Raw genomic sequence first — 13926 nt, 5'->3', positions numbered from 1 at the left:
ATCAATCACAATAAGAAAACTGGAAAGTTCACAAATATGTGGAGTTTAACAGCATGCTCCTGAACATTCAGTGATACAAAAAAGAAATCAAAAAGAAAAATAAAAAAAATCCTGAGACAAATGAAAATACCACATATAAAACCAATGGCATGCAGAAAAAGGAATTCAAAGAAGGAAGCTCATAGCTATAAGTGTCTAAATTAATAAAAATATAGATCAAATAAAAAACCTAATTTTTCATCTCAAGGAACTAAAAAAGAAGAACAAACAAAGCCCAAAGTTAGTAGAAAAAAGGAAATAACAAAGATCAGAGTAGAAATAAATGAAGCAGATGAAAACAAAAACAGAAAAGATCACCAAAACTAATTTTTTTAAAAAATTGACAAATCCTAAGCTATGCTTTCCAAAAAAGAGAGAGAAGACTCAAAGTTAGACATTGAAGAGGAGATGCTACAACTGACAGCCCAGAAATACAAAGGATCATGAAAGACTATTATGAAGACTTGTACCACTGGCAGAAATGGATAAATTCCTAGAGACATACAATCTACTAAGACTGAATCATGAAGAAATAGAAAATCTGAACAAACCAATTATGAGTAAGGAGAATGGATTAGTAATAAAAAATGTCCCAACAAAGAAAGGTCCAGAACCAGATGGCTTCATTGAATTCTATCAAACATTTATTTATTTATTTATTTATTTATTTATTTATTTATTTATTTATTTATTTATTCATTTGTCTTTTTGCCTTTTCTAGGGCTGCACCTGCAGTATATGTAGGTTCCCAGGCTCAGGGTCTAATCTGAGCTGTAGCTGCCAAGCCTACACCAAAGCCACAGCAATGCGGGATCTGAGCCATGTCTGCAACCTACACCATATCTCACCAAATGCCACTGAGCAAGGCCAGGGATCGAACCTGCAACATCATGGTTCTTAGTTGGATACGTTAACCACTGAGCCATGACGGGAACTCCACATCAAACATTTAAAGCAGAATTAAAACCAATCCTTGTCAAACTCTTCTAAAAAACAGCAGATGAGGAAATACTTCCGAACTCATTTTATGAGGCCAGTATTATGCTGATACCAAAACAAGACAAAGACACTACAAGAAAAGAAAACTACAGGCCAAGATCCCTGAGAAACATAGATGTAAAAATTCTCAACAAAATATTAGCAAACCTAATATGACAATACACTGAAAAAAATCCTACATCACGATCAATTGGAATGTATTGCAGGAATGCGAAGATGGTTCAACGTGTGCAAATCAACCAGTGTGATACACCGCATTAGCAAAATGAAAGATAAAAAACATGATCATCTCAACAGAGGCAGAAAAGGCATCTGACAATGTTCAACATTCATTCATAATAAAAACTCTTGACAAACTGGGTACAGAAGGAATACATACAAGCCTACAGCCAATATCATCTTCAATGGTAAAAAGCTAAAAGCTTTTCCTCTAAGATCAGGAATGAGACAAGGGTGCCCACTCTCACCACTTATTCAACATAGTAGTATATATCCTAACCTGAACAGTTAGGAAAAAAATTTATATGTGTATGTGTGTATATATATATATGTATATAATAAAAAAGGTGTCCAAATAAGAAAAGAAGTAAAAGTGTACCTATTTACAGATACATTATATTATATATAGAGAAAACCATAAAGACTCCACAAAAAACTGTTAGAACTGGTCAATACATCCAGTACAGTTGCAGGACATAAAATCAACATACAAAAATAGCTGCATTTCAATATACTAATGAAGAATTGTCCAAAAGAGAAATTCTAAAATCTATTTACAATTGCATCAAAAAGAATAAAATACCGAGGAGTAAATTTAATCAAAGAGGAGAAAGACCTGTATACTGAAAACTGTAAGACATTGATGACAGAAATTGAGGAAGATGCAAGTAAATGAAAAAAAAAATAGAAAGCAAAGATGGGGAACTAGTTAGTGGCAAATGTTGGTTCAGACTAATGAAATTTTTAGTGATGAGATATTGCACCTTGGTGTACTGGCTTATATTTTCTGATTATCGCCCTGTCTGCCTCTGTAACTCAGTATAAGCACTCCTTCTGGGAGTGACATTTTGCCTATGTAGATGGAGTTTGGAGTCAGGTACTTTTTCTTTTTGTTATCTCAGAACTTCATACTTGCTTTCAGTACACTGTTATAATTATCTCCCTAAAAGCATGTTTCAGATTCTGAAACCCTGGTCATCAGGCAGATAGTAGGTTTTTAACAATTATGGGTTGACTATGGCATTTATCATTTGCTCAGTAGTTATGTTGGGGACACACGTGCTAATAGCCCCAGAGTTTGGAACTTGGCTTTGGTAATTAGTTCATTGTTGCTGGTTTTTTGGAAGGTAGCATTATAGGATAGAGTGGAGCTTGTGCTGTATATTGGTGAGAGATTGCTAGAAGTGTTACGTGGATGCACATAAACCTAATAATCTGACTGCTTCAACTCATGGAAATGTTCTCATTTTCTTTAGAATACTCCGTACACCTTAAACTAATACATTGTTATATGTCAATTATTTCTCAGTAGAACTGGAAGAAAATCATTTTCCTTTTCCCTTTTCTGTGTACATACCTAGTAGGGTTGAATCCTTTTCTAATCTAGCAGAGGTGAAAGACTCTTTATGAGGAGTAGAATGGTGCATTACCTAGGTTTGAGTCCAAATGATGCTAGTTACTGAGTGACCTTTAATAAGTTACTTAGGCTTTCAGTACTTTAGTTTTCATCTGCAAAACAGGGATAATAACAATACCTCCTTTATGGAAATGCGAGGATTATATAAACTGACATGTAAGGCACTTGGAGTATTGCCAGGCACACAGTAAGAAAGCAATAAATGTTAGTTTTTATTACTCTTATTCCTTCTCTTTCAAACTCTCCAAAACATACTTCTTCCAGGAAAAGATCACCTAACATTTTTGAAACATTTAGAGTTCATTGAGCACTTTTAAAATCCATTATCTCATTTGATGCTGGGAATCACCCTCTGAGGGACACAGCACATGCAGCACTCTGTACGTAAGGAAACTGAGAGACTTGCTTGACATGGTCTAGTCATTGCCTCACCCTAGTCCACTGCCAATTCTACTTGCTCAGTAAAGAATAAAAAATTAACAAAAGTTTTTTTTTAAATATATCTGGTCCTTCATTATTGAAATATCCTTTATAATATAGCTTAGGTTTACTTTAATTATTGGTAATTATGTAATTGTGCTGAAAATGTAGGTGAAAGAACTCATGACTCAACTTACAGAGAATATGACATCAGGAGCTTATGAAGAAAAGAAAATTACTGAGTGCTATTTATGGGTTCCAAAGCAAACAATCATAAATTAGAAAGAGGAAAAAGAAAACAACTCTGTTGGAGAATAGAATTTATAAAAATGGCAATTTCCCCTATTTCTCAATTAGTCGTGGTTTAATATCATTGACATTTTGCCATTTAAACTATGCCTATTTGATCACTTACATGTGGAATCTAAAATATGGCCCAAATGAACCTACTTACAGAATAGAAACAGACTCACAGACATAGAAAACAGACTTGTGGTTGCCAAGGGGGAGGGCAAAAGAGTGGGATGGACTTGGGATTTTGGGGTTAAAAATGTAGACTATTACATTTAGAATGGATGAGCAATAAGGTCCTGCTGTACAGCACAGGGAACTATATCCAATCACTTGGGACAGAACATTATGGAAGGTAATATGAAAAAAAGAATGTGTATATATATATATGTATGATGGGTCACTTTGCTGTACAGCAGAAAATGACAATTGTAAATCAACTATACTTTAAAAAAAAGCCTATTTGTTAAATTATTATAATAAAAGCGAGTAATTAGACTTGGGATAGAAGTGAATTGAGATTGAAGAAAGATGTAAGAGAAAGCATGTAATCTGAAGTAATACAGAAAATACAGATAAACAAGATGTGTAAGAAGTTCTAACTACTTTGTGGTGTACTCTGAAGTCCCCTCGCAACTTTCTGTCTCTTAACTGCAAAATTTCCTTGGAAACAGAACCCTTATTGGAAAAAAAATGTTTCCTAATTTGCTTGGATAGTCATAAGATTCTTAGTCATGAGTCACAGGGAAATGAAATGATAACACATAAAGTAAACACCATTTTGGGTGATAAAATTCCTACTCTTAAAAAAGCCCAATACATACTTTAAAACATACATCACATATATTAAAAAAATTTTTTTTGAGATGCCAAATATGACTTACTACTCCATTTTTGGGTGTGATCTTTAAAAAAAAAAAAAAAAAAGAACCTTGTCATGACTTTTGTACCTGAAGTGCTATTACAATTTTTTAAATTTTAATTTAATACTTTTTTTGGCCATACCTGTGGCATGCGGAAGTTCCTGGGCCAGGGATCGAACCTGAAACACAGCAGTGACCTGAACCATACCACTAGACCACCAGAGAACTCCAGGTATAATCTTTTAAGCTGTGAAAACATTTTCAGTGTGAGGCCACTTCTAGCAATATTAAGCGTATTCATACCTGCACGTGATGGGCAACAGATTGGAGAGTTTGTGTAGGCATTCAGAAAGGAAGTGCCATGTGCTTTCATGAAGTTGATAAAAGGTAGTTTCACTACCTGACTTTCTGGATAAAATGTTAGCCTTCCATCCTGGAATAAAAGAAGAAAAGCATTTCCTGTAATTTTAACCATAAAATTCACAAGCAGCAAAAGACTTCAGGATGAGCCCAAGAATCCTCAAAAGATAAAAACAAGTACAGTGATTGTTATCATTCTCTGGTTCATAATATTGAAAATTCAATGTAGTGTGATACTTCGATCTATTTGAAGATAGTAAATATGTTAAAGGGCTTCCCGGAAAGTTTCTTTAGGGGGATAAAGGACTGATTGAGACAATGTTTATTGATTTATTATGTGCCAGGCACCGTGAAAGATCTAGAGATATGACGGTGAATAAAAACAGAGTCCCTGTCCTCATGAAGCTTACAGTCTAGTGGGGAAGGCAAAAAACATACTCATAAATAAACCAAGAATAATTACAAATTATTGTGATAGGTGTTTTGAAAAAAACCTAAGATACAGAATAAGAAGGGAGACCTACTTTCATAGAGTGAACTGGGGAGGCTTCTTTAGGAAGTGAGACCTAAAGAATGATAAAGATCAGCCATTCAAAATAATTTAAGGGGCATGTAAAGTGTTCTGCAAGACATACATGGGGATAACAATTAGGCAGCTAGATAAATGAGCCTGGATATTAGAAGAGATGTTTGGGTTGGAGATAATGCATAGTGGAATGGAATTGGGAATTAAAGAATTCTTCTTGGAAGGAGCAAAAAAAAAAAAGTCTTTCTTTTTTCTAAGTATCATTGACATTATAATTTTAGACATACGAGCATTGTGTTTCAGCAAGAAAGGATGAAACTGAGGTAATTGTTCATCTTTTGATAAACCTCTTTTAATACAAATATGGGGCTTTCAGAAATATCCCTTTAAAGTTTCTTATCAAAGGAATATTGATAGACTATAAAAGACTGGAGTCCTTTTTTCTTTTTTAAGCTGTGTGTTCCAACTTTGCCTTTAAAGATAAGAAAATTAGACTTTCTATTTCCCCTCCCCCAAAATGTGTCTTTTTGATTATCACATCTTGGTGGTGTGAATTGGTGTCTGATTGTGGTTTTGACTTGCATTTCCCTAATGATTTTATATGTTGATCCTATATCCTATAGCTTTGCTAGACTTATTGGTTCTAAAAGTTTGGTGTGGATTCCCTAGGATTTTCTTTGTACAAGATCGTTACCTATAAATAGAAAACTTCATACTTTATGACGTTGATCACTGACTGGAAAGCTAACAGGCTTTTATGATGATGCAGAAAGTTATTTTCCCCCACAACTGAATCAAGCGGGTGTATGGATGGAAAGTTTACTAGTGGTAAGATAATTTAGTGGGTCGTAGCCAGCAATTAAAACTTTTTTTGTAAAGATGCTAATCGGAGTGCGTTTTATTTACTGTGTTATATGCATATTTATGTGGTGCACGTACTTTGTGTACGGGGCCTCAAAACGTTTCTTACTTTGCATCGGGGTATAAAGCTTGTTTGAAAGTCTCAGATTCTGCTCCCCAAAGCCTGCAGCACAGGAAGGGCTGTGGGCCGGTGGAGGGAGTGTAGCGTGGCACCCCCTCCCCTGCCTCTCGGTACTTACGAAGGAGTCGCTCACGACTAGCACCACGTTAGGCGCATCTGGCCAAGCCTGAACTGCTCCCTGCCTCAGCCCACCTGCCCCAGGAACTGGTGCTGCCAGGGCCGAGGTGGCAACCACCGACACCCACAGCAGCAGCATTTCAGCGCGCTGTTCTGAGAGCGGGGCCGCTGGGTCCGCCCCTGCCTCTGGGAACTCGCTTGGGTGAGGACGAGGGCGGGGATCCCATAGAGCGCAGTTCGGCTTCCTCCAAGCTTCATTGGCAGAACTACAACTCCCATCAGGCTTGGAATGAGCACATGCGCAAAGTAGGTGTTCCCTTATTCCCCCCCAACTCACGTTAAGACCTTTTAATCAAACACTGAGCGAACCGAAATCCAGCTACTTCCAGTCACATGAGCCATGCCTGGGAAGTGCGCCTGCGCTCTGGCTCCACACAGAGCTTCTGTAGGAGAATCATTGCCCAGGTGGGTTTTGGTTGATCTAGCTTTCTGCAGAGTTGGCTACTGTAGGCAATTGAAATGATACCTACAGAGAGAAAGGGACAGGTGCCGAGGCTGCTCTTTTTGCGCGGAGCAATCATGACAGAGTGTTAGGTGAGACCGTGAACGGGGCGATGATGAGGTGGCGGTCACTTAAATTGGATTGGGTGGTTCTTTGTGGGGCCTCTGTCTGGACCGCCTAAGCTACCATATGGCCACTCTGTGGTCCCCTCGAATACCTTCCTCTCAAGCATATTTATAGATTGCCTCATCCTATTTCCCGCTTTGCTCGTACGGTAAGGATTTATTATGCTCCGTTGAAGTGAGGAGCGGGGCCTAGTAAGAAAAGTTTCGGCTCTAGGTGGGGATAAGCTTGGGTGCGCCTTGCCTTCAGAGTGCAAAGGAGGGAAGCTGAACGGGTTTTCGGGGGAAGAAATGTTGGGCTATGTGACGTGTTCGATTAACTGACGTAGGTTCAGAATTCCATTGTTTTGCTGCCGTGGTTTTGAAGAAATCACTGGTCCTTTTGACTCTTGGACTTCTTTGGAGAAATCTGGAAGAAGCAAATTTATGTCCCAGAGCCAAATTCCTGATTTCATTATTACAGTTTCAGGTATGTAATTAGTGTGTCCTGTTTGTCGTTTTAATGTTTTGACAAGAAAAGGAGGAATCGTAGTGTTTATTTACATAAAGTCAACTTTTAATGCTAATATCTGACTTTTTTGCGTAAAATAATTGGAAAAAGGGACAGAAGTTATTTAATACTCACATGACACTTATTATGTGCTGATCATTATACCGAGCATTTATTGAGTACTTAATGTGTGCATGGTACTTGTACATGGAATATTTTGTGTAATCCTCATTTTCACCATTTTTTTTTTTTCAGATAGGAAAACTGAGACTTGGACAGGTTAAATGACTTGTCCAAGGTTACACGGGGAGCCATTCTGAGTAGGAGTTGAATTTGAGTAGTCCATGCCCTAACTTATTGCAGTGGTCTGTCTCTGATTGCAAAATGTCATGGCATTCTAGAGAACTTACTCTCTGTTAGCCAAGTAGCCTTGTTAATAAAGCAGATCTGTGGGAGCATACAAGTATATGTAAAAGGAACTCACATTCTAGGGGAAAAAAGTGAAGTAATAATACAGCCTGAAAGGTAATACGCATAGGCTCTTTCATGAACAGGATGTTTCAAATATCTGTTTTGAGTTAATTTGGACTCTAAAACACATTTTCCCATAGAGACAGTGTTGACTGACATTTAGATTCATAAAAAATATATTTAATTTTAGCTATGGTGTAGTATTGATTTTGTAAATTGTTTACTCTCTGACCTTGTTTTCACAGGCTGTGTATTCTGAATTCCTGGTCAGGATGACAGAGACACATCTTTTTGCTCCTCTCTCTCCCCTCGGCAGTGTCAGTGGGAGCACATGCTCAGTGGGTTGGAGCAAGGTGGTATTTTAGGGCCCCAGACATATTGTGTTGCAAGATCTAAGAGACTTCTAGCTAGTCGTACTTCTCCTCTGGAATTCAGTTTGTCCTGCAGTGAATATCCCTGCCAAGTGGATTATGCAGTCTGTGCCTTTTCATCTCCGGTGATGTGGTGATGTGAAACACACTTCGTTTGAGCAGCCCATTCCATATTTGTACAGGTCTCATTATTGAAAATTCTTATTTTGAACTCAAGTCTGGTTCATTAGTCTGTTTATCTCCAGTTTTACATGGATAATCTCTGCCTTGCAACAGCCCTTCTCACCTTCCCCACCAATTTTTTTTCCCCCGGGCCTTCCCCATTTCCTTTGGGTACTTAGGTAATTTCAGGTTTGTTTGTTATTTGATCACTCTTTTCTGGACATAAAGCATGTTTACTAGTCAGTAGCTTACCCTGTCGAAAAAGGTACTTTTGAGTTGTCTTTGGGCATCTCTCAGTGTGTACATGTTATATATAGTGTCTTGTAGTGAGGGTAGGGCTCCATTATGTATATGTTTAAGTCATCAGTTAAAGATTTGTACATGAGGGGGATTTTTTTAGTGAAATACTTAATTCTGTGGTTCAGATCAGTTGAAAGTTTTGGTCTAGGTTTTGGTTCTTCATAGTGTTTTTGGTTGTTTTGTGTGTTCGTTTTTTATATCCAGAATACCAGCAGCACTATATTCTGCCCTAAGAAAAGAAGGCTAAATGTGCAGTTAGTGACTATATGGAATAAATTCAGTATTGTCTTCACCTGCTGTGGTTTTGTGACTACTTGTTAAATATCCACAATGTACTAGATACTAGGAAATAAAAGAGAGTAGTAGAAATATCTTTGTTCCTAAGGAACTTCCAGTCTAGTTATGAAAAACAGACATATACAGACCTGTCTATTTAATAACAGCATACAAGATATCAAAAAGTACATTTAATTGCCAAAAAACCCCCCCAAACCAGAATATCCCAAATGGTTCTTTGGAGAATGCTAGTGTACTTCAAAATGATAATTACTATTCATTGATATAAATGTTCCATAGTAATATGAGTAGTGTGAGTTACTAACATTAGATTACAGTAGTATAAATAATATGTTATTAACATTTTGGAAATGTTAGTATAGACGATGAGTGTTAGAAGTTCAGACTAGTGTGAGATTTGTCTGAGAAGGCTTTACGCTTAACACTTGAATTTGGTCTTGAAATGAATGTAGCATTTGGATTAGCTGGAAGGAAGTGTGGACAGGCTGAATGGGAGAAGTAAAGATGTAAGCTGTGGAAATTGTTGGGGGTTGGTGAAAAAAGTAATATGAACTAATATTGAAAAAGGAATTCTTCCTTTCTCACTTGAGCAAATTGAGAATTACTGCTTTTGACAGTAGAGAAAAAGAAAAACTAATTTGAGTAGATCATAGTACTTAGTAGGAGTTGGACATATAGGAAACTCCAAAAATCAGGTTGAGTGAGGAGGGTAGTCATTTGTAGGTAGATGTGGCCTTAAAGAAGTTAGTGAAATGGATAGTCAGGTTTTAACTTTTATATTACCTCCTCGCCCCTTGTTTAACTTTAATTTTACTTTCCTAAACATTGTTAGGATCACAATACTTTCTTATCTTACCAGTAAGACCCTTTTCTGTATTGCCTTTACTTAGGGATATATATATTTTTTAACCTGAGAGGCAGAATACCTCTGTATAGAACATTTGTTATGTTCCATTGAATAGCTAAGCCAATAAATGCTGGTTCAGAGGAGGGCATGATCTCTGTTGCAAGCTTTACTCTAGTATTCATGTGTGATGACTTATATGAAGAGGATACTTGTGTTTGATGATAGCTACCTTTTGAGGAATATAAGGTTACTTGAGAGATCAAGGAAGGAAGGATTGGGGGTTTTAGACGTGTAGAGAAAGTGTATAATAACTGCTGTGGGTTAGGAATGGGAAAAAATAATGAAGTTGATTCAAAGGTGGCAGGAGATAAGGACAACACAACTAATAGATACTGTGTGCAGGTAATTATCTCTGTACATGTCAGGCCAGTGATGCCATTCTCACTTTACCAAGGAGGTAATAGGATTAGAGGTGAAGTAAGGTGCCTAAGATCAGCACAGCCTTGAATCCAGTTCTCTCTGTCCTGACTTAGTGGGTGGATATGGCAGAATGAAGGGGCTGACAAAATCTGGGCTGTTTTGTAAGAACAGAGTTGAAGTGACTCAGTGAACCAGTAAAAAAATCAGGTTGAGTGAGGAGGGTAGTCATTTGTAGGTAGATGTGGCCTTAAAGAAGTTAGTGAAATGGATAGTCAGGTTTTAACTTTTATATTACCTCCTCGCCCCTTGTTTAACTTTAATTTTACTTTCCTAAACATTGTTAGGATCACAATACTTTCTTATCTTACCAGTAAGACCCTTTTCTGTGGAACTAACCATTCTATTTAAGTATGTATATTGCTAGTACATGTTTTAGTATAGTAAACGCACTTTCTATTTCTTTTTCGCCCCCACCTGTTTCATGTAAGTTTTGTTTATATTGTAGTTCTAAAGCAGCTTTTTTTTTTTCTTTTTGGAAAAAACTTTATTCATTTTTCCAAAACCACCTCCATTCTCCCCACAAAGCATTTTAGATTAATTTTGTTTGAGAGAAACCATTCCAGAGTTGCCATCAAAAGACAGTAGAATTTGTAGTTATGTAGAAATTGTGTTAGTATTTCAGATAGCTATTTAGATGGATTTTTAATATTTAAAAAATGTATGCTCTTTTCATTAAGTTGAAAACTAATCTAATTGCATGCTGTGGGCAATTTTTTTCATATTTATTATTCCTTAGAACCAGGTTCATTTTAGTGTAGTTAGGTTGCACATTGGGGGTAAATAAATGCCCTTAATTGTCCTAGGTAAACAAGGTAGCATAGAAGTAGGTAATATTCTATTCTGGCTTTTTTTTTTTTTAACATTGGAGTAGCATATTTTGAGTTTCTGGAATTTTTTTCTGAATCTTTCTGATTGCTTATGAAAGTTGCTTTTATCATCTTGAAGCTGTGGGAACAAGATTTAGACCAATTCAGAAATATGGAGATTAAGATTAGTATCTCTTTGGGAAAGAAAAAGGATGAAAAATAGTCATAGTTTTTTTCTCATGTTTTAAATTATGAATTATGAAAATTGAACCTGAATCCAAGGTGTTAAAAAATCCACTATGTTTTGGGTTGTATATGTCGTCTTTTTTATGTGCCTGTCTTATATTTTCCTTAATTTAGATGGGTAAGTGTTTAAGGAACAATCTGAAATTCAATTTAAAAAATAAATAGAGGTAGTGACAATAGGTGAAAGGTCTTGAATGCTAAATAATGGGTGGTTGGAGTCTACTTTTACTTAATGAGTGTTTTTACCGATTCTTTTTAGAAGAAGGATTTAATGGTGTAGGTCATGATGCCAGATTATAGATCATCACAAAGTACCTTTAGACTTTTGTAATTAGATCTAAAGGTATGATTTTTTTTCGTTTGTTTTTTTGTAATTAACTTCCATTGTCATTATTGTTACTATTTTTTATTCTGCTTTTTATTTTTGTTTTGTGGAGTGTTTATATCTGCACAATTGGATGTAGCTTCAAGTTACATAGCTTTGGCTGGGGTGTGTAGGACTTATCAGTCCATCTACTTATATATGTTAGTTTTGAGGTCCTTTGGCATGGTTGTCACCTTCTGACTTTTTATAGATGCAGTTGTTGCTTTATATGCTTGTTAATGTTGAATCAACACTCTTTTAGATTGGGTAAAAAACTTTCATTGGGTGAAAATGTACAAAATGAATACTCTTATTTTAAAAAAATCTTTGAGGAGAATAAAGGGAGGAGAGGTATAAGGGAAAAATGTGTAGGACTATAGAAGATATTAAAGACACTTGTAAGAGACCTGGAATTTTCATTGAAGTGTTGGAAATGCTTGGAATAGAGGGAAGTATCCCAAATAGAGGAATAGAGGTTACATGGAATGATTTTGGGTATTAGGTTTTTATTCTGTGAAAGGAAGTGTGGTTAGTGGTACCTAGTAAATGGTTAGTGACCTGTAAAGTTTGTTTAGAAAATGAGTAAGTGAATCTCTTCCTTCTCCACACCACCTCCCCAAAAAAGAGGAAGAAAATATTAGGGCTAGAAAGAGGCAAATTATTATTACTTTCAAATTTCCTGATACTGATGTTTTTGTGTGTGTATTTTTTTTTTTTTTTTAGGTGAAGAGAGAGGGCCTCACTGCTAGCTATGTTAAGTGTCAAATTAAATGAAGAAGGACTAGGAAGAGCATAGAGGATTCCACTGTAGCAAGAGAAGGTGATTAGGGATAAAGAAGGGTATTGAACATTACCGTTGTTTACCAAGAGGAGAATAGGTTTGTCTCCTGTGGTCTTTTTTTTTTCTTAAACTACTTAGAAACTTTTGACAGCTCTGTGTTTGCTGCCCCTTAAAAGTCTAGACTCATCTGTCTCTCTCTCTCTCTTTTTTTTTTTTTTTTGTCTTTTTGCCATTTCTTGGGCCTCTCCCGCGGCATATGGAGGTTCCCAGGCTAGGGGTCAAATCAGAGCTGTAGCTGCCAGCCTACGCCAGAGCCACAGCAACGCGGGATCCGAGCCACGTCTGCGACCTACACCACAGCTCATGGCAACGCCAGATCCTTAACCCACTGAGCAAGGGCAGGGATTGAACCCACAACCTCATGGTTCCTAGTCAGATTTGTTAACCACTGCGCCACAACGGGAACTCCTCTGTCTCTCTTTTAAGGTCTTCTGGAATCTGGTGCATTACTTCCCCTACCTAGCCTACTTCTGTTCTTCAGCAAGTCCCTTCTTTTCTATTCAGCCCGGTTTCCTTCTTATTTCCTACACCTGCCACCTTCATTTCTATCTCTCTGACTTCGCTGATGTGTAGTTTTCCTTCTTCCCTCCATTCTTAAATCCTTTCCGTATCTAGTAGCTCTTAGTTACTTCATACCACACTTCTCTGAACTCCTATTGAATTTGCTCTTGTTATCCTTAGTTTAGCAGTTGGTTCTCTAATGACTCCTATGCCTTAGGTCTTTCTCTTCATTAAATTACATTCTTTAGTGAAGAGGCCTTTCTATTTCTTTTGTGTTATATGTAGCATTTAGCTTGGAAGCTGCATGTTGCATTAGTATTATTTGGTTCTGTTTTGTTCCGACGTACTTCCATTTATCTGTTGCGTGACGGAAAAGATGGTGATCTTTATCCTGGGAAAGTTGTATTCTTGTTTTTGTTTTTTGGTTGGACTTATCTTGAAACATTTTTTTTTCTTTTCTTTCTCTTTTTTTTTTTTAATGGCCGCACCTGAAGCATATGGAAGTTCCCAAGCTAGGGGGTCTGATTGGAGCCGTGTCTGTAGGTCCACACCATAGCCACAGAAACGTTGGATCCAAGCCATATCTTCCACCTATGCTGCAGCTTGTGGCAATGCCAGATCCTTAACCCACTGATTGAGGCCAGGGATCGAACCTGAATCCTCATGGAGACTATGTCCGGAACACACTGAGCCACAAGGGGAACTCCCTGTTTTTGTTCCTTTTTTAACTTGGACATTTTTTGTTTCATTTTTCTTGGCTTCTCTTTCTATCCCTTTCTATTGGTCCAGATTAGTGGTCATTATCATTGACATTCTCTTTTTAGTCTGCAGGGTTATCTACCAAAGATAACTTTTGTGTGAGAAATTTAATGTGAAGTCAGCAGTGGAATTTG

At 37.0% G+C, this 13926-nt stretch overlaps 2 protein-coding genes across 6 annotated transcripts in view; one reads left to right on the top strand and one right to left on the bottom strand.

The window, feature by feature from the left end:
- ARSK (arylsulfatase family member K) overlaps positions 1-6505 on the bottom strand; it is a 46205-nt gene extending 39700 nt beyond the window's left edge. The window contains exons 1-2 of one of the 2 annotated variants that reach the window (XM_003354206.5): positions 6235-6505; positions 4552-4681 (exon numbers count right to left, since the gene is read on the bottom strand). In XM_003354206.5, the coding sequence (XP_003354254.2) occupies positions 4552-4681; positions 6235-6372 (268 nt within the window). In that variant the 5' untranslated portion in view covers positions 6373-6505. The remainder of the gene's footprint in view (positions 1-4551; positions 4682-6234) is intronic. The other variant, XM_013991487.2, reaches the window with a different exon arrangement.
- TTC37 (tetratricopeptide repeat domain 37) overlaps positions 6574-13926 on the top strand; it is an 84346-nt gene continuing 76993 nt past the window's right edge. For 2 of the 4 annotated variants that reach the window (XM_021084543.1, XM_021084546.1), the window contains exons 1-2: positions 6574-6698; positions 7187-7326. The gene's annotated coding sequence lies outside the window, so the exon portion shown is untranslated. Of the gene's footprint in view, positions 6828-7186; positions 7327-12414; positions 12512-13926 lie in introns of all 4 variants that reach the window. The other 2 variants (XM_021084545.1, XM_021084544.1) reach the window with 2 other exon arrangements.

This window comes from Sus scrofa, chromosome 2 (genome assembly GCF_000003025.6).
Source record: "Sus scrofa isolate TJ Tabasco breed Duroc chromosome 2, Sscrofa11.1, whole genome shotgun sequence".
In the NCBI taxonomy this organism is placed as follows: domain Eukaryota; kingdom Metazoa; phylum Chordata; class Mammalia; order Artiodactyla; family Suidae; genus Sus; species Sus scrofa.
Note: the sequence above shows the minus strand (reverse complement) of the source record. Positions and strands in the feature narration are given on the sequence as shown.